The sequence below is a fragment of the Mirounga angustirostris genome, unplaced genomic scaffold (assembly GCF_029215605.1).
Source record: "Mirounga angustirostris isolate CCGP_5_RB_7025 unplaced genomic scaffold, mMirAng1.0.hap1 SCAF_1, whole genome shotgun sequence".
NCBI lineage: Eukaryota > Metazoa > Chordata > Mammalia > Carnivora > Phocidae > Mirounga > Mirounga angustirostris.
In genome coordinates, this window is record NW_026991709.1 from 39,051,857 (window position 1) to 39,076,408 (window position 24,552).

Sequence of the window (24,552 nt, forward strand, 5' to 3'; positions counted from 1 at the left end):
GCAGGTTTTCCAAAAAGAACAAAAATCCTCTCTCCTCCACTTCCAAAAAGCAGGATGCCTTTTCATCCTGAAGAGATTATTTCAAGTCAAAATTCCGAACTATGAGTAGCTGAATAAAGCTCCCACCAAAAATAAGAAGGAGTGCAAAAATAGGTAGCAGATGACAGAGAAGCAGAAACAGAGAGCAACAGGCAGTCATGTCCCTTTTCCCCTTTACGTTATGGAAAGCACAGTATATAGACTGAATGTCTGTGACCCTCCCAAAGTTCATATGTTAAATGCTAACCCCCAAAGTGATGGGATGAGGAGGCAGGACGTGCTTAGGGAAGGATTAGGTCATGAAAGCAGAGCCTTCTTTAGTGGGATTAGTGCCCCTATAAAAGAGAGCCCAGAGAATTCCCTTGTCTCTTCCACCAGCTGAGGACACACTGAGAAGACAGTGTCCATGAAGCAGCAAGTTGGCCCTCACCAGACCCTGAATGTGTCGGCACCTTGCTCTCGGACTTTCCAGCCTCCAGCACTGTGAGAACTAAATGTGTGTCATTTAAGCCACCCAGGGTATGGTATTCTGTTAGAGCAGCCCGGACTGACTAAGAAAAGAGAGAATATTTCCTAAACCTGCTAAGAGCGCTGTTAGCTCTGGCCACACAGGTACCCCAGAAGTGAGATAGGGAAGAGCTTCCAGAGGCTGGCCACCTGTGATGGCAGGTACCAAACTGGGACTCTAATCCCATCCGGCCCCAGGCATCAAACCACGTAAGAACTGCCTTCATCCTGCGTAGTACGCGGCAAAGAAAGGAAGTGTGTGGTGATTAGCCCCATCATGTTCTCTTCTCGTAGAGAGAGAGAATCAAGTACCCCGATAGTTTGTTTAGAAAAGCAGCTTAAAGCCAGGGACTTCATAAGATGCTGAAACGGGTGAGTTTAAACAACAAGCAACACTGGCAAGCTCAGCGGAGAACCAATTAACCAAAGTAAGAATGTTCACTTATGTCAGGGTGAATGCAACTAATGATTACTCTGGGGAGTCGCCTGCTGTGAACCAGCATTCGGGTGAAAGACCTTGCACACTAAGAATAAAACTCAGGAAAACTAGAAAACCAAGAAAAGAATGAGCTTCTTTAAACTTCTGGGAAGAAAATCCTAATATGTCACCAAGTATTCCAGGAAAAGAACCTGGGGTTGGAGGTGGAGGTGGGTGACTTTGGCATGTAAACTCTGGGGATGTAATCAATGACTTGATTTGTATTTGAGACTCTGATGCCTCTGATTTTTGTGAACTCAGACCATTAGTACTATTAATATGAGTAGTCTGATCTAAACACCAAGATCAAACATTTAACACCATGACCTTCAGAACTAGTGAATTCCAGAGAGGAGCTGAATGCTCGGTGAAGAAACATTTACCCTACCAATTTTATCGAAATCTGTTGAATACAAACTTTATGGTAGTCTTTTAAGTCTCGTGCTGTTTAAAACAGAGAGAGAGAGAGAAAGAGAGGGAGGGGGAGAAGGTAAAGGAAGGGAAGGGGAAGGGAGGGAAGACAAGGGAAATCTATTCCTTTACAATATGTTCCCTAATTCTTTTCAAAAGACCATGATTATATTCCACGGGTTATATTGCAGAAAGTAGTTTTTTTTTTTTTTTAAGATTTTTTTAATTTATTTATTTGAGACAGAATGAGAGAGAGAGAGAGAGCACATGAGAGGGGGGAGGGTCAGAGGCAGAAGCAGGCTCCCCGCCGAGCAGGGAGCCCGATGCGGGACTCGTCCCGGGACTCCAGGATCATGACCTGACCCGAAGGCAGTCGCTTAACCAGCTGAGCCACCCGGGCGCCCCTAAAATCTTTTTTTTTTTCCATGTGATTGAACCATTCTATACTTCTATCATCAGTATATAAGAATTAGTTGCTCTACATGCTCACCAACATTTAAGGTTGTTAGTGTTAATTTTAGCTCTTTTTTTTTTTAAAGATTTTATTTATTTATTTGAGAGAGAGAATGAGAGAGAGAGAGAGAGCACATAAGAGGGAGGAGGGTCAGAGGGAGAAGCAGACCCCCCGCCGACCAGGGAGCCCGATGCGGGACTCGATCCCGGGACTCCAGGATCATGACCTGAGCCGAAGGCAGTCGCTTAACCGACTGAGCCACCCGGGCGCCCCGAAAGTAGTTTTATAAATCCTAAGTAAGACCTGACAAGAGGAGAGAAGGTAAAATTACCGAAGCACACTACTTCTGAATTCTATTCGGCGTTATACGTGGTATAGAGCCCAGGGCCAGGGGAGACTTAAAGAATGGGTTCCAGTCTTTGTAAACATGAGGTAGTCGAGATCCCCATTCAAAGGGAGAGCCTACTAGTTCCAGAAATGGGAGGAAAGTTCTGACACCTCCCTCAAGCTAGTCACCCACTTTCTGCACGAGCGCCGGAAGTATTGCGAAGTGCTTAGTTCTATAAACGGATGGTCAACGCTTAGTTTTACACAGAAGAGAACAGATATCTCGAAGTATTTAAAAACATCCTCCGCGCCTTTGTATGTATGTCTTTACTGTGGAAGGAGGAAACTTCCCAGCTCACCTGTTTCAAACCCCACACTTGGCACTAAGTCCACGGTTCCATGAAAGGCTCCGGCCCACGCTGAGGTAGCAGTGGTGACTGTAGTCGGGTCTGTCTTTGTGACGTCACACGGGGGCGCAGGTATCCTGGCCGCGCGCGCTGACGGCATCAGCAGGGGCCCGTACGATGGATCCAGGGCGGAGCCAGCAGGAGGGTGGTGGTGGTGGTGGTGATGGCGGTGGTGCACGTGGGCATGGGGGTGGTGGTGCCGCATGTACACGTCATGCACGTGGCTGTAGGATGGGCTCACCTGAGATGCCAAAGGGTAGTGCCAGGACTCGGACGCGGGGGGGGGAGGGGCCGGGCCAGTCTGATGCAGCGCAGGTCCCGGCCAGGGGCTGGGGTCAGCTGTGGGAAAGGTGCCGGGGGGTGCAGTGACCTGGAAGTCGGGATGAACACCCCCCAGGCAGGGTGCAGGTGGGGGCTGGTAAGAGCTGGTCCAAAAGGAAGTCGGGAAACTACTCCGCTGGCTTGAGAGAGCTGAGCTGTCTGAGAAGACAGAAAAATTATTTACGTAAGATTCAGTTCTAGGATAGACTTGCCTCTACTTGTCCCGTATTTTACAAGCAGGCTAATTAGTATGCGCTCTTTTCTCCCCACACAGAGGTAAATGGATACCAGGTAAGTCTCTGAGATCCCATACCAAGGCAATGCACACAGTTCAAGGTGCTGAATGAGTGCCCCCCCTGCCCACCCTTGACCCCTCTTTCGCTTAGCTCGTGCAGTCACAGCCTAGGCTGAGGTTTGCCAAGTCTGAGATTGAAAAGCTTCATTTCCTGCTGGGTGGCTTGCTGCCATCAGGTCTGAGCAGAGGTCACAGGTACATATATCACAGGTAAAGAAAGCTTATGCCCTAGATGTGAGTCAGGTAGGTTGGAAATGCTGATGTTTATCAAACTTCTTATAAATGCAAATGCAATTTTCATTCAAACAACATTTTAATGCTGAAAGTAATAAATGGAAATATGACCACAGTGAATTATGCTCACCAACACTCATTTCCCATTAAGAAGAGTGTGGCTCAAGCTTTTTTTTTTTTTTTTTTTTTTTTTTTTTTTTCTGTAGAGGCCTGGGAGGCTCTGGAGTGAGAATAATAGTGTTGATATTCAGTAACAGTGATCAAATGCCCAATCTTAGTCCAGGGACTTTTCATGGATGATCTTATTGGATCCTCAGGCCAACTCTATGAGGTAGTTATTGTTATTACCCCCATTCTAGAGATATGGAAATTGAGGCAGGGAAAAAGCCCAAGATTTCACAGCTGGCAAGTGGGAGATGGGGCTTTGAAAGCAGGTAGCCTGCCTCAGCGGCTCGCACTCTTCATATCTGTGCCACAAGTGGGCACAATTGCAACCATGACAAGAACATCTAGAACTCGATAGGGATTCTGTGGAGATCATGAGTGGGGGAGATTCAAGTAAGGGTAATAGGTGTGAGGACGGGTTAGGCAGAAGGGTAATATAAAAAAAATAACACCTAAAGATAAATAAAGAGGGAAACCACCCCCCAACTCTTGTCTTCAGTTAAATTTCTCCACGCAATCATCATAACATATTTATAGATGATCTACTATGTGCCAAGCATAGGGAGGTCAGGGATGACCAAATGGACCACAATCCAGCAGGGGACAGATAAATAAGTAAACATGTGCAACATGACCTGGTAGGGGCTCCCATAAGGGGAAGCACAGAGAGAGGGCACAGAAGCAGCCTAAGAAAAAATAAATTACAAGAGTGGGTAGGGCTAGCCTTGTGAAGAGGTTGGGAAGAGTGGTTTAGGCAAATAAAAAAAGTATGTGAAAAAGGCCAAAAATTATACACACACACACACACACAAAGTAGCATATGAGGAACAAAAAAGAATTGTGTGGGCAGAAGGTGGCAAAAAATTAGACTAAAAACTCAGACTGGGTCCAAGGAAGACCGAGATGGGTCTTGCCAAGCATGTAATGAATGTGGGCACTGTCCTGAGGAGGTGCCAGTGAGCTTTGAAGAGTTCTAATCTAGGGAATGATATGGTCAGATCTGTGACTGGAAAGATCCACAACTGCAGCTATGGCCTGCTGTGTTCTGTGGGATATAAAAGAGCAAGCTCGGGACTGGGAGTCTAGAGAGCTCAACTAGAGAGCTAGCACCTACCAGTTACCTTATCTGATTTCATGACCTCAAACGGATCTGTTGATCTCTCTATGGCTCAGTTTCTTCCATATGAGGTATCTGAATTAAAATTCCAAATATTTTCTGACTCTATATTTCTATCATTCTGTGAAGTGGCCTATGATGTCTATCTATAGATGAAGATAAGGTTGCTTAGCCCATGAGTCATGCGTGGATAATAAGATACTATTTTCATACAGGGCTCCACACAAAAGAACCTAGCTAGATCTTTTCATTGAGTGAAGAATATCCCAAGAAGCACTCTGAAATAAAAATATTGAGAAGTCTGACAGCTCCATGTTCTCACTTCATAAATTTCTGGGACATAGTTTCCTTACCACAGAGGAAAGCTTCTGTAACTTGAACCAGCCACCATATATGTAATTTGACTAACATAATTAGGATACCACCATGGTGTTCAAATGTTTCCTTTCTCCAGCTTCCCAGACGACTGTTCCACCAGCACTGCAGGCCCTCCCCCTCCTCCCTGTCAGCCCTACACCAAGGCTACCATCATTCACCCCAATCATTCTGCGGACAGACAGCCATTTGGTGTCTCACGTTCAAGTCTGTCCCCCACAGAATATCCAAGGTTCTCAAACCCCTTGGGGAAATAAAAAAAAAAAATAATGATATTCTCCAAGAGGCAAAGGATGGAAGCGCACATTGTTCTTCAAGTCTTCAAACAGTCCGGGCAAACTTAATTGAATGACTTTGCTTTGTCACCATCACATCTATCAGAAAATAACACTTGAAGTCAAACTTACTGGCATTGCGGCCAGTCTGTTTTATTTCAGAACTGTCTCCCTTGACATATGAAAAGTGGCTGCTAATGACCTGTAAAGAAAGTTGTGTAAGCCATGAGAAGAAAATTCAATTTGCTTTAAATGTGGCCATTTGTAGAATATTCTGTCACACCCGCAATGATAGCTGTCAGTGTTAAAACCCATGCAAAAAGTTTACAGGGGCTCCTCACAGAGTGCAGCTTTGCCACCCTGAATCTGCCACTTTGCTGCCACAGATTCAATCTTTGGTACCAAACCCTTCATTCTGCTCGTAACTTTCATCTCCTGATGCGGCCAGAATCCTGTTATAAAAACTGCTAAGCCCAACCCACAGGTGTGAGCCAGAGATACGAAGCTCCCCTTAATAAAATCCCCCATTAAAATGTCAAAACTACAGAGTCTATACCATTTTCCTGGATGCTTTCTTTTTACTTCCTTTCATTTATACATACTTGGACCCAATTTTATTTTATAGATGCTTAGGCATTTGGATATGCATGCACAAATGTGAATAATGAACAAATTCCTTACCCAAAATATTACCCTATTTATGAATTATTGTATTGTAATTAGTGAACACACTGTCAATGAAAGTGGAAATTTATTTTTAAAAACGTGCTCCATAAAGGCCGAACAAAGCTTTAAAATGCCCCAGGGAAAAATAAAATTAGAAGCAACTTAATATTTTCCCAGTCCCTATGTCTCCTGAGATTAATATAAAGTCTGCAGAGATCTATGCAGCCCTTTTCAAAGACAATGTTGCATTTTACAAGTAAATGAAACAATGTTGAAGAGAAAATATGTTTATGGACCGTCTACACTTTAAAACCACTATTTGGTATCTTGGTTGTTAAAAAAAAAATCTTAGTACAAAGAAACAGATGATATACTTTGTTTCATGCCTGGGAATCAGCGTGCTTATTTCATATGTATGTAAATTTTTTTCATTACATGACTCTTTGCTTACGAGTACTTAATCATAGCCACATTTGTTTGATGAAAAAGCATATGAAAAACTTGTGCGCAAGCTATTTCCATGCAATATTACTTTTCTGGTTAGTGGAGGCAATTCAGAACTGTCAGATGTTAATACTCCATGGTGACTTTGGACTCAGTGATACTCAATATTCAGATGATGTCAGTCAACACTGACCCTATGACACATACAAAAAGTCTAAATACACTTTGGTTCAATTTACATTTGGGAATTAAAAAATATTACACACACACACACACACACATCCTTATTTCTAAAAAACAAAAATGACAAAATTGTTATGTTGCCTAATACAATCCACCCAAGGCATACTCAGTAATCTCGCTGTGTGAATTATACAGAAATATACTTTAAAGGCACAGAAGAGTTTAACATGGAACATCAAGTTAGTCTTTCAATTTCATAATAGATGGGATACTTTTTGTATTAGCTCTAAATATTTCTGAAAAAAAAAAAAAAAAGAAAAGAAAACCTCTAAGGGTAAACAATTCAAGCCAGAGAAAATTTAACATTTAATTTCAAAAATTAAACATTTTGCTAATTAATTTTGAAAAAAAATAAAAGCTATATTAAAAGGAAAATGGTGCAATAGAATGTTGTAAAAGCTCTATCTTAAGTCATCTTTAAAATCTCCAGGAAACATATTCTTAGAATAATGATACAAAACATCAACATTAAAAGATAACATTTGCCTTTTTATTAACTTAAGTGAAAAAAAAAAAATGTGACTCAACTCTTAACCCAAAGGGTCTTTACTGTAATTTAATTCCCATCCTCTTATTCTGTTTCCCATGAAAACGACTTGTTGGGTCAGAGGTGAAAGGCTACGTTTCCAGTTTTCTGGCAGTCAGGAATTAGGCATTACCATCCTATCCAGAGTTTGTCCTCTAGTTACTTCGTTCTAGAGTTGCTCACAATGGACACTGTGACTAAAATGGGAGTTTCAAGGAGGCAGGATGATGACGGAAGTCAGGCCTCAGTTTCCTTCCGTGTGTTTGTCCTGAACTTGCCAGGAGCGGCAGGGAGGACCTCCAGTGCCTCCTGGGGATACAGCAGAGCTGTCCTTCCCAGTCTCACCCAGCTCAAGAGACAGGCCCTCCCGCCCTTTCTCCTCTTTTATTGTTTCAGGTTAGTGCTCATTTTGAGAGGTCTTTGCAATTGAGAATGAATTGCTCTAAGCAGACACTATATAAATAAATCAAGCAATAATTATTTATTTTGTAACAACAACAAAATATCAAGTTCACCATTCAGCAAGGTTTTTCAGTTAGTGATATTTTTATTTTGTTAAAGCTCAACTGCTCCACTTTCCTACACACGCGTGCGCGCACACACACACATACACACACACTTTTTGTAATAACACTTGGGCACTGAGATCAATGCATAGACCTATTTGAAGCCAATGTTTCTATAAGAGGGCAATCAGATTCATTATGTTTTCTCAACTGAGAAGCCCTATTCAATCTCTGTAAGAATATATACTGGGACAAGAGGTAATTGATGTGATATTGTGCCAAATAAAGTACAAATATTTCCTACCAATTGTTTGCCTAAAAGCTGCCAAACACCTAAAGAGGACTTTTCTAACTCCGCCAAGACACACACTTAAAGTATGACCATTATTCCATTATTAGCTGACACTCTATCTTTGTCCAAAGATTTACGGGGGAAATATATTCTGCAATCAAACATAACTCAGTTTTAAATTCCTTGGTAACACTGTAGCACTTGTGTAGCCTGTAAAAACTTCATGCCATAAATTAGACCCTTTATTTAATACAGCTGGTTAGCAGCTCCTGCATAAAGTATCACTGCCATGGCCATCACCGTTGTCCATAGCATTGAGTAGCTACTTTGTCCAAGACACCCTGGTTTTGCCAGATAAACAAACTTCCAGAAAACAAAGTTTCTGGATAAAAACCCAAGGTTGGTTTTCTATGTGCCAAATGAGTGGAAACTTATTTAAGGAAGAGAGAGAAGGCATGTGTCTGATCATTTAGCACCTTGCATAAAGCCCTGAGCCACAAATCATTCATACACATTATCACAGAATCTTTACAATAACCCTGGGAAGTGTATATCAATAAACACATATTATAGTTGAAGTTGAGTTCAGAAAGATTTAAGTATTTAATCCAAGATCATGTTGTAGTCAGACATAATAAGGCCCATACTGGAACCCCAAAATGAACAGAATCCAATGACTGCATTATCCAAATCTGCGTTACTTTGGCAATTATACAAAATTACCAGTAACTCTCTTCACCAGACATGGGAATCTCAATTTATTATACCTCTCTTAAGGATATTATTTTCCAAAACTTTAATTACATTTTGGTAGATCGATCTCCTTTCAACCACATCCAAGGTTATGTGTGTTTATCAAAAATCGACTAATTTGCAACTAGAAACAACTATGGCAAAGTTCTATCACAAATGGAAAGTAAATAATACACTTGAAATCACAGAACTCTACAAAGATCTTAACAGTCACTTAATTCAACCCCCTTATTTTATAAATAAGGAAACTATAACCAAAGGTTTCACAGTTAATGCTCATAAATTCTATATTGAGAACTTTTTTGTTTTCTCATCTGGGATAAATGAATGGTATGAACTTGATTCACCTAATTCAGTCACATCATTCAATTCATATTTATTCTTGATTTTCTAGGCAGAAACGCATTATCTTGAGTACCAGGGAAAATGATGTGAGAAAACTAGATACGATATATGTAGTCTTAGACAGGGAGAGATGAAAATTAAAGAGCCTGCTGCATTTGCCTGCACTACCCTGAGACACTAAACTGACAAAGTCCTAAAAATCCTAGTCTCTACCTAGCACTCTGCTTTTCATTCCGCTCATGGCAGTACTCTTGCTTCTCACTGAACACTCTAAGCTCAGTCCTTCCACAGGACCTTTGTACTTGGTGTCCCCGCTGCCTCAAATAACTTCCCCCTTGATGTTCATATGATGAGGAACACTCTTATTTCCTTCAGGTCCGTGGCCACATGTAACAGAACATCTATCATCACGCAAAGTAAAACAACACCTAGCATTTCATTATTTACTTATTACCTGTCTCTTCCACTAAAAAGTTTCATGAATGTAGAGGCTTAGACTCTCAAGTTCACGGATATAGCCCCACTACCTAGAACATAGTGGGACCTTAATATTTGCTGCTTATGTCAATGAATGAAACAGGAGGTAGACTTGAAGGCCAAATTTCAGATAATCCCAAGAAAATTGTAATAACAGTTACTGAAACATTAACCATTATCTGTCTTTTCTACTTGGACACTGGACATCAGTCCAAAGAGCTCTATTCAGTTGCACAGATAATGGGAAAAACACTGGATTGTAGAGTTTTTGCATATACACAATACCTCACTTGCAACTATCCTGGTTATAATGCTATAGATAGTCACTCACATTTAACTATAATTTTGGGCTCTTATTTCTATATTCCAGATTAAATGATTACTAGGTTGTATATGCCACTATGCCAAAAAAAAAGTAGGCATTATATTTAATATTCTCCTAGGACAGATTATCTTGATATGATTTATTATTGATATATCAGACTACTTTATTAAAGTCAGCTAATATACTGAAGTTTTCCTATTTTTCACCTTAAACACATATTAAAAGTATTTACCACATGCTATCAAATAGAATATTGGTTGATTCCACAATCATCTTAGGCTTCCAAGGACTAAGTTCTCAGTTTTGTGGGAAGTCCGTAACGTTTACTAATCAAATAAGCAATCATGCTTCCCAATTATTTCTGTCAAGGTCTCCATCATTTGGGTTTGTATTCCACCTTCCTCTTTAGAGTCACTGCTATCTTAGTGCTGTTCATATGTACTAAAAAGAAGAAAGAAGGAAGGCAGGAAGGCAGGCTGGCAATCAGGTCAGGCCCAGCAATTTCATATAGCCATGATCTCTCCCACAACAGAGCAGAAGCATTCCTCTGGTACTGAGAGGGAATGACTGTGTATCACCTCTTACCTGCCCTCTACCATAGGTTACCTACCACAGGTAGCCTGCCTTTCCTCATCATAGGATCGCTTGGGGCACTTGTTAAGATGTGATTCCCAGAGCTTCCCTTTGGAGACTCTGATTTACTGGGTCCGAGTTAGGGGCCTGCAATCTTTGCTTTTAACAGCACTAGATTAATGACTGTCAACCTTGAGCCTGTATCTGAGGGCTGGTTAAAAGACAATTTGCTGTACCCTTGAGTTTCTGATTCAGTAGTTCTGGGGCGCAGCCCACGACTTTGCATTTCTAACAGGCTCCCATGTGATGCCCATGTTCCTGGTACTGGAAACCACACTTTGAGAATGATTTTACTAGAGGCTTCTTATAACCAGGTGAGTTCAAAAGAAACACCCATAACACAATTCTCTAAAACTATCGTTGAAATGATATATGCATTTTCCCCTAACCCTGTAATTTGCCCATTTAAGATGTCACCCAGCGATTTCCTGTGAGCCAGGAATCAGACTCAAACACACCTCTGACCTCTATAGAGCAGGAAATACAGAAGTGGATGGCCAATCGACTGCTTTACTTTTACAAGGTAAAAACAATAGTCTAAACTATGTAGACACAGTCAATAATGTCTGGATTGTCAACTCAAAGAGTTCATACCACAACAAAGCAAGACAGAGAAAACTATCAAGAGAACACAGAAGGCTTTCAAAGTTTGTACTCCCGGGTCAGACTCAGATTTCTGCTATGTCACCACGTAGCACCTAGTGGAATGAGCAAGAGCTAATTTTTAAAAGCTGATCCAGGCACACCTATTATTTAGAGATCCAAATTGGGCCACTGGGGCTTTAAGGAATGGCGCTTCACAGCTCGGTCCTGCCACTATAAACTCAGGCCGGTTGCATCACTACTTTCCATGAGGAATTTAAGGGGTGTGACTGCATCCTTTCCAACCCTGCATTCCACATGTGACAAAACTGATCCAGCTGTTTGTCTGAAAGAAATTCCTTGCTGTCCTTAAAAATTAAAAAGCAAGTGGATATCCGTCCTCCAGGGGCAAGTCTCCAGCTGGAACCTGGTACAAGCAGTTGCGAAACAGAGACAGTGCCCTGGAGAGCATCTGCTTTTGAATTCTTACCTCGCCATAGGGGGGTTAGCCCCATCTTGCTTTTTGAAATGGCAGATTCTGGATGGAGGGTGCTGGCTTGGCCCAAAGCTCTTGAGAAGTGTTCATCCACTACTGACCCAATGTCTCCCTGGAAATAAGTGAAAAGGACACAGCGAGAGTTAAGGTACTCCATCTCGGCAGGCTGGTCTTTCTCCTCCTCCTCCTCCTCCTCCTCCTCATCCTCCTCCTCCTCTTGTTTGCTGGGAAGGGTGACTTCCAGAGAGTCCTGCATCTTGCTGTATACCGCTAACTTCTTCTGGGATGGAATAAACAAAACACGGTATCAAAGACAGTTTGTAAAAAAGCATTAACTACTTAACTTTTCACTTAAAAAAAATCTAAATATTAACATATGTTTGCAAACTGATTCTTTGTCTGCTGTACTCCATCTTCCCCCTCCCCAAACCAGTTTTCTCCTTCCCACCCTGAAAAAATAAGTCTGTTATTTCCAATTTGGCAAAAAAAAAAAAAAAAAAAAAGTAAATTATCATTACCAGACAATATATTTTCAGAGTGTAAAAGACAGGTTTGTTTGGTTTCTCTTTTTCATAATCTAAACATACCAAAAGGAGGACGGCTTTAAAAACGGGACAGATTCTTTCCAATTTTTCATCAATTCTCTATTTTAAAGCTTCAACGTACACCAACATTACAGTTTGGGACACAGAGGAATGGGGGACAGGAGGGGGTGCCTGGGGGGAGGGGTGGAGAAGAAAGGAGCTTTCCATAAATGAAATAAACTAAAATAAAAACAGGAACGTAGCATCTTATAAAAGGATTTGGCAGATGTGCCCAACTCATTTCTCAAAAATCAAACTAAAATGACAAACTAAGTCTGTGTGAAGATCCATTTTGCATGGAACATATTTGCAGATGTTGCACTTGCCCCCATTATCATGGGGGGGAGCACAGATGATATTCTGGCTTACTGAAAATAATACCCGGTGCTACCAAAGGCTAGGGCGGCTTGCAAATAAAGATGAGAGAGTTTTGGTAATTTTAAAACATGCTTAAAACATATGCTCAATATGCTTAATGGTCAATATATATTACACCAGGCACTCTTATAAAACTTGAACTTATTACTTCCCTTAGTTGTTATAATTCTACATCATGGTTATTATCACGGTCCATATTTTAAAGATGAAGAAACAAAGGCACAGAGAAGTGAAGTCACTTGCCAAAGGTCACAGAGGATGAGAGTGGTGGAGCTAGAATGCATAGTAAGAACATGCAGGTATATTTATGTGTGTTTAGAAGGGCAGGGGAGGGGTATCTAGTGAGGGGGGGGGGGAATCACCAAAATGGTATGTTAATGTTTTCTGGCTGGTAAGTTCTGTAGTTGTTATTCCTACTTTTTCAATATTTCCAAATGTTTTTCATTGAGTACATATGATTTTTGTAAGCAACAACTTCAATGTGAATTATATATATATGATATATATAATGCTAAAGATAGTTGTAAAACTTATTATCCTAATGATGAAATGAGCTCTCTCATTCATATACCTGCAAAACCTGTTTCTTTGTTATACCATTTTTATGTCAGAAAAAAATGCATGCTGGAAAATGAATGTGAGTCAAAAAAAAGAAATCATTCTAGAATACTCGTAAGCACATAGTTTTGCAAATGTTATCAAAACACATAGCCCAGACTCGTGGTTCTAATGTAATTACTAGCTTCAAAAATCTATAGCCCTAAATTATAAATGCATCATTCAATAAATTGAACACTTTCCCCCAGCAATGAATATGTTGTTCTTGAGTGAGGTGGGCCCTGAAATGTTCAGGCATATTATGAGCTGTTGGTTATTATGTAGGAGCTGTTATTTATAAGTATATGTATTACTTTATATTTAAAATCTGTGTCAATATGGTTATCGCTTGCTGATGAGTAGATAATTCATTCCCGTGAGTGAATATGCCTTGCTGATGAATAGGCGATTGTAAAGACCACACGGTTATATTTCTTACAGTCTGTTTTGCACAGGTTTGAACATGTTTATATTTAACTTCAATAGTAAAAACACCACGGTAACAAAGGTTATGTGTAAAATAAGGGGACTGAACTAAATGGCCTCTAAAGTTACTCCTGACTTTAAATTCCATTAAAAAATAAACAAATACTACAATTTATTAGTCAAATCACAGTACTATTTCTCTGTGTGCATGTGTATTTATCTGAAGTTATGCCGTGAAGCATACACACACACACTCTCTGCCAGGTACTCCAGTGTATTAAAAAGAAGCACTGTTTTTATATAGGAAAGCTGTTAAAACTGATCTAGGGAGTGACTTCACTGTCCACTGGTGTTCATTACTATCTCTGAAACTGAGCTTTTTTTCCTGTTAATGTCTAGTTCAGCATCAGTTTGTAAGAGTCAGGTTTAGCATCTAATTGTTTCATTTGTTTAATTTTAACATTTATTCTTTAAAGGAAAGGGCCCTGGGCTGTGCTAATTATCCAAAGAAAGGCAATGTTTTATTTTATCCCAATTAGCAAATAATTGTTAGATGAAATAAAATTAAAGTTTTACATATATGTAAAAGATTTACGACTGCAAATCCTGATATAAAGATAGCGGAATATTAGGACCAATAATAGCAGTACTAAAATATCTTAATTTATTAATTAACGGCAGTTGAATTTAATCTATAGATTTTCAATTTATTTAAGATCACACAAGTTTCTAAACATTGTAAAATTTCATGTTACTCTTTTTTACCAAGTGTTGAATCGTTGGATACAAATAAATTAATCTAAAATTTACATATGAAAAATTCTATATGAAATGGGGAAAAAGTGAACAAAATCTGCCATTGTAACAAAATGCCTTTTATTAGTCTATTTTCTAAAAATCATTCTTCTGTTTATGGTTGCATTTATTCCCTATATCCTTTACATTTCATATATATGTAATATATGTCTGTGTATGCATAAATATATATTATTTCCTTTGATAGGCAAACACCGGTGATTTTATATAAATATATGTACTGACTCTATTTAAATACAACTTTCTGAATGAATATAAGATATGCTTTTTTTTTTTTCTCTCCCAGCTCTTTAAGACAGGTCTTCTATTAATTCTATACATCTGCTTGGAGACTATCAAATAAATAAAATGGAAAGAGAGCCTATGATACACCTACCAATAGGCAGGACATAAGGCATATCTATCATTCTCTTGTACTTTTTTCAGATTAAGGTGAGTCAATTTTCACAAATTATAGTGAACCAACTTAAATATTTACATTTAACACACATGCACACATTCACACATACGCACACGCGCACGTGTGAACACACACGATTAACTTCACAATCAATACCACTGGTTAAAATAAGAATTCTGAAGTATCCAAATGGCCTGAAACCTTCCTAAAATGCACTGAATTTGCCTATTTTTAAATGTTTTTACTGAGGAGCAATATAAACAGAAAAGGTTACATATCATAAATGTATAGGTCGTAAACTTGATAAACTGAATACCTCAATGCAACTAGTAACAGACCACGGACTAGAATATCCTCACTGCTTCCTTCAAGACACTACCTCCTCAACAGCAACCACTAATCAGACTTCTATCAATGTAGACAGCCAAAACTGTCTTGTACTTTATATGAACGGACTCATACAGCAGGTACCCTTTTGCGTCTGGCTTCTTTCACTCAATACCGTGTTCATGAGATTCATGCATATTGTCGCATGCAGTTTTAGACTGTTCATTCTCATTGTACATTCATCTATTCTACCACTCACGGGCATTTGGCCAGTTTTCCAGATTTGGGCTATTACAAAAGAGTACTCCTATGAACAGTGAGCATGTATTTTAATGAACATATGTCTGCATTTCTTTGGGGTATATATTGAAGAGAAGATTGCTGGGTCATAGGGTATGTACGGATGTGGTTCAGCCCTAACAGATATTGCCGGTTTTCTCAAGTAATTTTCACCAACTTACACATGGACGGCCAGTTTACGAGAGTTCCTGTTGCTCCATATCCCTCTCAAGCCTTGGTACTGGATGTCTTTTTTCAGTTTTGCTCTCCTGGTAAATATCCCAATTTTTTTAACTCTTTTTTCATTGAGGTGAAATTCACATAAAATTAACCTTTTGAAAGTGAATGATTCTGTGGCATTTAGTACATTGAGAATGTTGTGCAACTACCATCTCTATCTAGTCCAAAACATTGCGTCAACCCAAAGGGAAATTTTGTACCTATGAAGTATTAACTCCCTATTCTCTGACTCCTCCCCACCAGTTCATGATAACCACCAATCCGCATTCTGTCTCTAGGAATTTATCTATCCTGGATATTTCCTATAAATTAAATCATACATATGTGACTTTTTTGCTTCTAGATTCTTTCTCTTAGCATGTTTGCAAGGTTCATTCACACTGAACCAGTACTTCATTCTTTTTAAAGCTGAGTAATATTCCATTAGATCTATATACCACAATTTGTTTATCCACGTATCCACAGATGGACATTTGACTCACATCCACCTTCTGGCTACTGCAGATAATGCTGTTCTGAATGTGTGTATACATGTATTGGGTTGCATATCTCTTTTCAAATCTCTTGGGTAGGCATGTATGATCATTGGGTCATATGGTAACACTAAGCTTAACTTATTAGGGAACTGCCAAACTGTTTCCACAGCAGCTGAACCATTTTAGATTCCCACCAGCAATGTACTTGGTGTCCAATTTGTCCACATCCCTTGGCAGAAAAAAACACTTATTATTTTCTGGATTTTAAAAGAATTATTATTACAGCTATAGCCATCCTAGTGGGTATGAAGTGGTACCTCACTGTGGTTTTGATTTGCATTTCCCTAATGACTAATGATGTTGAACAATTTGCATACATTTAAAAAATATTAAGTGTGAGTACAAAGAAAACAGGCACAGAATTTAAACAGCAATTGACTCATACGCTGACAATCACACCATCTTAATATTCTCCTCCATAGACTCTTAAGCCTTAGCTACTTTTCGATATCTGTGCTTTGGTGAGTGTAAATCAATTCTTTGCCTATTTTTAACTAAGTAAATTATTCATGTGTACTTTTGCCATATTCTGTATTCACTTGGTGTTTGCTCCTTGGAATGAAACTTGCCTGGTGTTACATTCTTTCTTGAGAATAATATATAACATTCAAAATGTTGAGAATAAATCTCAAATCATCAGAACCTAGATTTCCTGAATTGAGGTCAAAGGGCAATCTAGTCAATATATTTTTTTTTCAAGATGCACAATCACTTCCTACAAATATCCAAATCTCAGATAAGTTTATGCTTTTCTTGGGAGACTGAAGAATTGTTAACCAAAATAAAGACATCATCAAAAGGGACTTCAACACCTACAAATGGGTTTATTTAGTGCCCATTAACTGGCTCATCCCCATTTCAGAGTAATGACAATTTTCCCCCAGGCGAAATGACCCTGGGTTAGGTGAAACAATGACTGAGTTAGCAGCCACAGAGTGAAAACTAACTCACGAGAAGAGGTTCAAGCAGCGTAGGAAGGAGTAGGCCCAGGCAGCACAGACCATACCCAGCCACCTCACAGCCTGCCACAAGGCAGGATAGGAACAAACTCTCACAGGAATGTGCAGGGGAAAGGATTTGTCTGACAAGAGAGACTTCCATGTCAGGAGCCAAATACCACTAACTCCCCAAGGCTTAAGCTTACAAAATGCCAAATGATTACTGTGCATATGTGGAAACTTCTTTTCCTAAAAAAAAACAAAAGTATTTTAATGAAACATTGGATATTTGGAAACAGCTTTGTCTTTTTTTTTTTTTTCGTTCTTTTTTCTTTTTCTTTTCTTTTTCCCAATTTCTACTGGCTCTCTTCTCTAAATGCAATGATTCTTTTATGTTCAAAAAACATGGTTGGCGCCTATAAGAAAGGACCACTAGCCTGGAGTAAATGTTTCAAATTCCCTATGTTTCAAAGTGTAAAGTCCATAAGAGCAGCTGACTGCTCCTTGGTCATATTTTTCTGAATTTACTTGGTAACAGATTTTTAAAAATATCTCAGACAGACTTGAAATTTTGATCCTTAGCCTGTTTGGAAAAGGAGGAGTAATCAGGTTAAGGGAGGGGTCAGGATGAAGAGCTACGCCACAGACCTTTTACATATCATATTTTGCTTCCCTCTCTCAAACACACACACACAAATATTTTGTCCAAATATTTGTTTCCAATTTACATATGCAAAAACTGATTTGCTTGGCTAGGATCATTGAACTAGTAAATGGCAGAGACAGGATTAGAACCTATTTCCGTCTGAGTACAAAGCATGCGCCAAGAAAACAGACTGAAGGAAATGAGTCTCTATATATTTATTTTAATTGAATAAATAAAAAGAAGCCCACAATCAGCAAAGCATCAAATGGCATCCCATAACTAAGGAAAGTCAAAGTTACTTATAACATTAAAAAAATAGAGATGTAAACATATATCAGAGTTATGGCTATTAAATCATGCAGCGCTCTTTAAAGTAGATATACATCTATATAAAACTGAAGTCTATATCTAAAAAGGTATTGTCTCCTTGGCAAGTCAGATACATAATACAATTGCCTACCACTTTTCTGGAAATCCTATTTTGAAAATGTGAGCAGAGCCAATTTTGTGAGACATAGTCATAACTCGAGATTCTGTGTTTGTTTGTTTTGTTTTGTTTTTATTTTTCTTAACAGTCAGGAGGAACAAACCAAAAATAATACTAACTCGATCTGCTATTTTTGAGCGCACTTGCCTCTCAGTGATTCTGGTCATTATCAAAAATCAAACTCATCCCCTCCAAGGATGAAAACTTCCCAGTTTTGAGGATGTTCCAAAAAAATGTGCCACATACTTAGAGAGAATTTCAAAATTTGCATTTCCAAAATATTTTAAGCAATGATCACATCATAAGGGTATGTGTTCTCTCTCAAACTGACTACTTTGAATGAAACAAGTTTCCAAGATGTGAATTTCTGATATGTCTTTATAATCCTATTACTAGACATAGGGTATGACTTCATTTTTAAAAATTCATCTGTTATTCATCAAATCGCCAATTAATTCTTCTTTTCTATCAGTAATTGTGCAAAGACATGGAGCCACAAAGATGAAAGTCATAGCCCATCATTAAACTCAAGCTGCTCATAGTTAGTTGGAAGGCCAATAGTAAATAAAGAGAACCTCACAGTTTATCCCTATGGCTAATTGTCCAATTTCTCTAAGGAGCTAATACTTAAAAATTTTAAAATAAGAAAAGCAAGAAGGTAACATTAGGTAAATTATTGTTTCCTTGTTTCCAAAGAAGTCCAGACGGGAAGGGACCACGATAGAAAGAGAATGGGAATAGGAATGAGGATTTGACCAAAATGAGTCCATGAGTCTGGGTAAAGTCACCAAACCATCTGGCCTTCAGCTTCCTCTTCTGAAAATGAGGAATTTTGAGACTTGATTATATCAGAGGTCTCATCCAACTCTATATCCTAATAAGCAGCATGCTAGAGCTCTAGACAAATTCACACTTAATTTTGTTTCTTACGTTGGCCGCCTCTTCTGATTTTGCAGGACACCAGCCAAAAATACCCTACAGACCATTGAAGACTAATTCATTCCTAGAGACGGGTCATCTAGCCCAATTCCTAAGAGTTACCTTTGGTATCTCCTTTATCTATCTTCATAGTAACAAGAAAGGATGCATCCTTCAACCACCTTGCCCTTCGCTCTACCCACCGAGGACAAGTGTTTTGGCAGACTAAAACATTAGCGTTCTAAGAAAAAGGACACCTGTTTACTTTAGGTCATTCTTCCTTTCTTTTCTTCCTTTTTCTTCCCCTCTACTAAAGCACAAGATGAATGAAAAACAGTTCGGTTACCCCAGGTCAGACCACACTTTTAAATTATTGGCATAAATCTGGTATCCACTGAGATATCTATAAATATGGCATATATGACTCATTTTTAGCAGCAGATGTTTGGGTCTACTGGTTCAAGGCACTGTCGGGTCTTCCTAAATGAATAGTTAAAGCAGAAAACCAGCTGCTTAAAGAGGTGCTTTTTGAAGGATTTGGGGCAGAGTTTTGCCCAAAATTATTTCCTTCACTGTGTCTGCCAGAACCTGAAATTCAAGTATCAGACAGCTTTTGTTTCTTAAATGAAAATATTTTTCTGGAGATAATACCTTAAATTATTATCTATTACTGGATGAATTAGTTTGGGATTTTTTTTTTTTTTAAAGCTAGCTGGAAACAGGGCCTATGGGAATGGGATCCAACTTTACCACCCAAGTTTTAAAATGACAGACAGGAAGTCTGATGCACAAGTTTGCTTTAGGCTCTGCCCTGAGCATCCTGAGCATAATATTTTTAGTCTCATTGAACATTCCCTTTGCACAGAAGGGTAACAAGACAGAAATATATATACTACCCAAAGGGATCAGCTCAGCATCTTTGCAGCAATAACCCAGAGTCACTGTGCACAATGGCAAGCTTCTTCCCTCTGAACACCCTTATTTCCTTTGGTGTGGCACATGTCCCTGACATCCCCAACTTCATGGGATGGGAGACTTTATTAAGTGAGAAGTGAACTAAAACTTCCTTGCATTTGTCCAAAACAAAGAGTGTCTTCTTGTCCTGGCATTTGGTTTCCTGGTGAACAAATCTCCACCATGCATGATTTTACTGATTCCAAGCCTTCCCTTTCTATCGTTATTGTAATCTCTCTTCTGGTTGACTGCCAGAGACAACAGTTTAGTTTAGTTATTTTAAAGTTTAATTTTTTTTTTTCTCCAGCTTTGAATTTTCTGGCTGGAAAGTTATTGGGAGCATAAAACTCTGGGGCACTTTAAGCTTCTAAGTCTGTGCAGTCAAGTTAATTTGTGTAGTGTGGAATTATAGGGGCTGTTCTTTCTCAAAGAAGTCCTGTATGAATTCTTATAAGTCCACTTAAGTCCTTGCTTACAGTTGCAAGAAAATTGGATCCTCCACCTTAAATAAGCTGGCTGTATATTGAGACTATTTAGGATTTAATTGTGTTCTTTCCGTTTAATGAATCTAAACTTACATTGGAATAACAGTAATATATGAGGCACTTAAAGCTGACTGTTAATACCACTTCCTGAAGATTATTTTAAAATAAATAAACGTTCATTTGCTAAGTGGATATTCTGCCTCATCAACGAAGGATGCAGAATGGATAGCAAAAGTCATTAGCATAATACAAATGCTTTCAAAAGGACTTTGGAATGCCTAAACTAAAAAAGTACACTACCAAGGACTTGGAAAGAATTTCAAGCTCCAAGGCCAAAGAATCTACTGCATATTAATCTTCTTTATCAAAAAGTTGATTTGGAGCACTAAAGACAAAAATAAGCCTATTGTGCAATAGCAAAAAGAAAAAAAAAAAGGAAAAAGCTTCGGAGGCTGCATGGGATGGTGGAAAGATGCTACGTTGGGGAGCATGGCTTCTGATGGTCCTAATTTTGTCACCAATCAGCTTTGAAATCTTTGACTAGCCACTTCAGCCCTGTGAGCATCCATTCTCCCATTTGCAAAAGGAGGGATTGAAGTATGTTTTTTCAGGGTGTTTATTAGAGAGCATTCTATGACCTAACCAAAGCGCCAAAGTCCAGAGAAATAGCTTGGAAAAAACAAACAAACAAACAAACTCCTTACAAACTTGTAACTGGAGTTCTGCCTCCTAAGAGCACTTAATTCTTTTAGGTGAAAGCATGCAGGCAGATTCGCCCAGCTGTCCCCCTTGAAGAGGACTGAGTAAATATGCTCTAACTTATATGAAACCCGGAGTGTAATTGTTAAAAGCCCCTATGCACAATTAGAAAACTGGCAATCTTTTTTTTTTTTTTCCTGCTTTCACCACCTCATCTATAAACGACACGATTCTGAAAGCTTTACGTAATTTTCTAGTGTTGACATTATGAGTAAATGGAGGGGGGAGGCAGATTTAGACAATAACAGACTGTCTACATTGAAGATGAGAAGTCCCCCAGGTATGAAGGGAATCTATGATTTCATGTCATTTCCCTCAATTTTTCCTGACACATATTTGGAAATTTGTTTTTCTTAGTTCCTACTGTCACTGTTAGAATGCAAGCACATTCCTTTCTGGACACGTTCTGCAGTGTCATCATGCCTCCGGAGCATGGGCTGAGAGACTGAGTCAAGAGTTCTCTTGAGGAGATGTTAAAGAGATGGTGGGCATGTGGACCAGGGAGCTTAGCATCTCTCAGCAAATCCTGGCTGGATAAAGCACACTGGAAGATTTACTCACAGCCAAGCAACTTCTAGGAATTAATGTCAGGGACTATAAAATTTACTCTGCAGACATATTTACAAATTATTTTGATTCACATAGTGCCGCCCGATATATATGCAGTTAACTGTGTTTTTAAGACACCAACCTATTACCCACGTACAATGCATAGTATGCTTGACGAAAATCTGAATTTAAAATTTCAAGTGCACATCCGTGTTTTTAAGGATAAAGCAGAGTACACATGCCTGGAGGATGATATTCTATTATTTCAAAAATAATTTTCGGCTATATGATCATACATGGAGAGGAAAAATACACCTTTGGATAAAATCCATCATAATAGACCATTATGCTATACTAACTTACAAGGACTTCTGAGCTATATGGATTTGAGGGCTCAAAGATACACCACTACAACTGATTACAGAAGCAATACAAAGCTGAAAAGCTTGTTTTTTTTTCTAACATTTTATCAATGACCGTGAAACTTTCTTTATAACTCTATCACTTTTTCTGCTTTTCTTTTTTTGTGCTCAACAAATCAATTTTTCAAATGCAGTAGGAGTGGTAGCCTTTATTTTTGTCTCCCAGGCAAGATGCTATTAGGGGTCACTTCCCATGGATGGAGAAAACAATCTTCATGGATAATAATGATAAAACCTTATGGAATGTAAAAAACAACCAAAATATGTATTCTCGGATGACTGCATTAGGGCCAGCCAAGTCAATATTAGTCCCACTTCACCCACGCACCACATAGTCTAAAAATGCTGTCAGCCTGATAAGAATTTCCTGATTTACTTTTTTCCAATAGAAAATATAGGTCATCAAAATAAACTCCTGACAGTAAAAAGAACAGTAGTTACACTATCAAGTCTCTTTATTTCGCTAGCCAGTTATAGTCTACTTCTTTACTTAACAACATCAGAAAAAATAACCTCCAACAAGCCATTTTAGTAAAAGTAACATGAAAATTTCCAAGCACACCTCTCAGCTAAGTTCTTAAAGTTGACTCAGCCAATTATCTACTTGAACGATACCTACGGAACCCTATAGTGTAGTGAAGGTGACATTTACTACTATGTGCAACTTGTCAATGTGGACAATTCAGGTGAAAAGAAACCTCATTCTTCAGTTTGTTGATGGTCTCAGCAAAAGAATGATATTTGGGGATTGAGTTGCAGCACTATTACACAAGTTAGAGTACTAGAGTTATTTCTTACTGAAAACTGAATTTTATGATCAGTAATTTATAATTTTTCTGATACTGAATTTTATTTTCTAGTTCAAGAGTATTATAAGCCTAACCTCCACCACAGATTCATATATTAATGGAATTATTTTCACAGTTCTATAGAACAAAACCCTATTCATAACTTCTATAGTTCAAGTTATTTTTTAAGGGGAAAAATACTTTCCTGTATGCTTAGTAATTCTGAGTCTGTTGCTTGTCCACATTCCAATTGACAATTGAGAGCCTCCACAGTCTCTGAGATGGAGGAAAGGAAGGGAGGAAATAGGGTGGTTCATCTGGGACTGAGTGTTTATAAAACACATAAAAATGATATCCAGTATCTCTTTGCCTCACTTGTCTAATTTGTACCAATTGGTTTTCTCCATTACTTATATCTTTTATATTTAAAATCAAAGAAAAGCAAACAGCATAACCAAAAGGTTTTAAATCTATCACCATTGACCACAAATTACAAAATGCTTTCCCATTCTCTTTCCTAAAAGTAATCTTGTTTTCAAATGCTAAAGCTCCTGAATATTAAAAAATAAATAAATAAATGATAGCAATAAAATGGGGTTCCTTTCTCTTTTGCCCTACTTGGTCCTGTTAAGCTTATATTGTTCTGCAGATAACTCTGGGGCATGTGCTCCAGAATCAGCTGAATTTTACAGTCCCTAAATTCTACACTGAAGTTATGATTTCTTTCCGAAGAGTAGCCCTACAAATCTAGCAAAGAAACAGGTAAAGGGAATACAGAAATCAAAATTAATTATGTAAATTATAATAAAGAGCCAAACCCTCAAGACCACAATAAAACATATGGTTCCTAAGAAATTTTTAAAAACCCAATCAATAAATTCTGTGGATGGTAATTTCCGGAGTGCATAAATTGTATTTTTTAAATCTCACCAACTCAACCCTAATTCCCTAATTCCCAGAGTCTGAGGACCTTACTTTGGTACAAGCTAGTGCCACATACTCACATATGTGTTCTCTGTAGCATTAACTAAGGCCTGACACACATTCTGTTGGTGTCCAGAGAGGAATGTCCAGGGGTACCTAGTGCTAACTTCCCCCACACCCTACTCTCCCTTCTAAAGGAACTGTATCATCTCCCTGGTTCCAGAGCCCTTTTTATCCACAGCATTCTCGGTCACTCTCAGCTTGATGAAGACCCAGCATCCAGTGATCCAAGGTTACCTCTTGAGCGGGGAAACACTTCCACTAGGCTGAACTATAACATCTCTGTGCTTTGATGGAATTAAAAATGAATGAGGAAGTTTGGGATCAATTCCTGCCCTCTAAGTCA

The 24,552-nt window shown here is 38.7% G+C and overlaps 1 protein-coding gene across 4 annotated transcripts in view; it reads right to left on the reverse strand.

The window, feature by feature from the left end:
- Positions 1-24,552, reverse strand: part of VGLL3 (vestigial like family member 3) — a 49,184-nt gene that overhangs the window by 23,324 nt on the left and 1,308 nt on the right. For 2 of the 4 annotated variants that reach the window (XM_045902682.3, XM_064580294.1), the window contains exons 2-3: positions 11,688-11,973; positions 2,576-3,103 (exon numbers count right to left, since the gene is read on the reverse strand). In XM_045902682.3, coding sequence (XP_045758638.1) covers positions 2,576-3,103; positions 11,688-11,973 — 814 coding nt within the window. The remainder of the gene's footprint in view (positions 1-2,575; positions 3,104-11,687; positions 11,974-24,552) is intronic. The other 2 variants (XM_045902683.3, XM_045902686.3) reach the window with 2 other exon arrangements.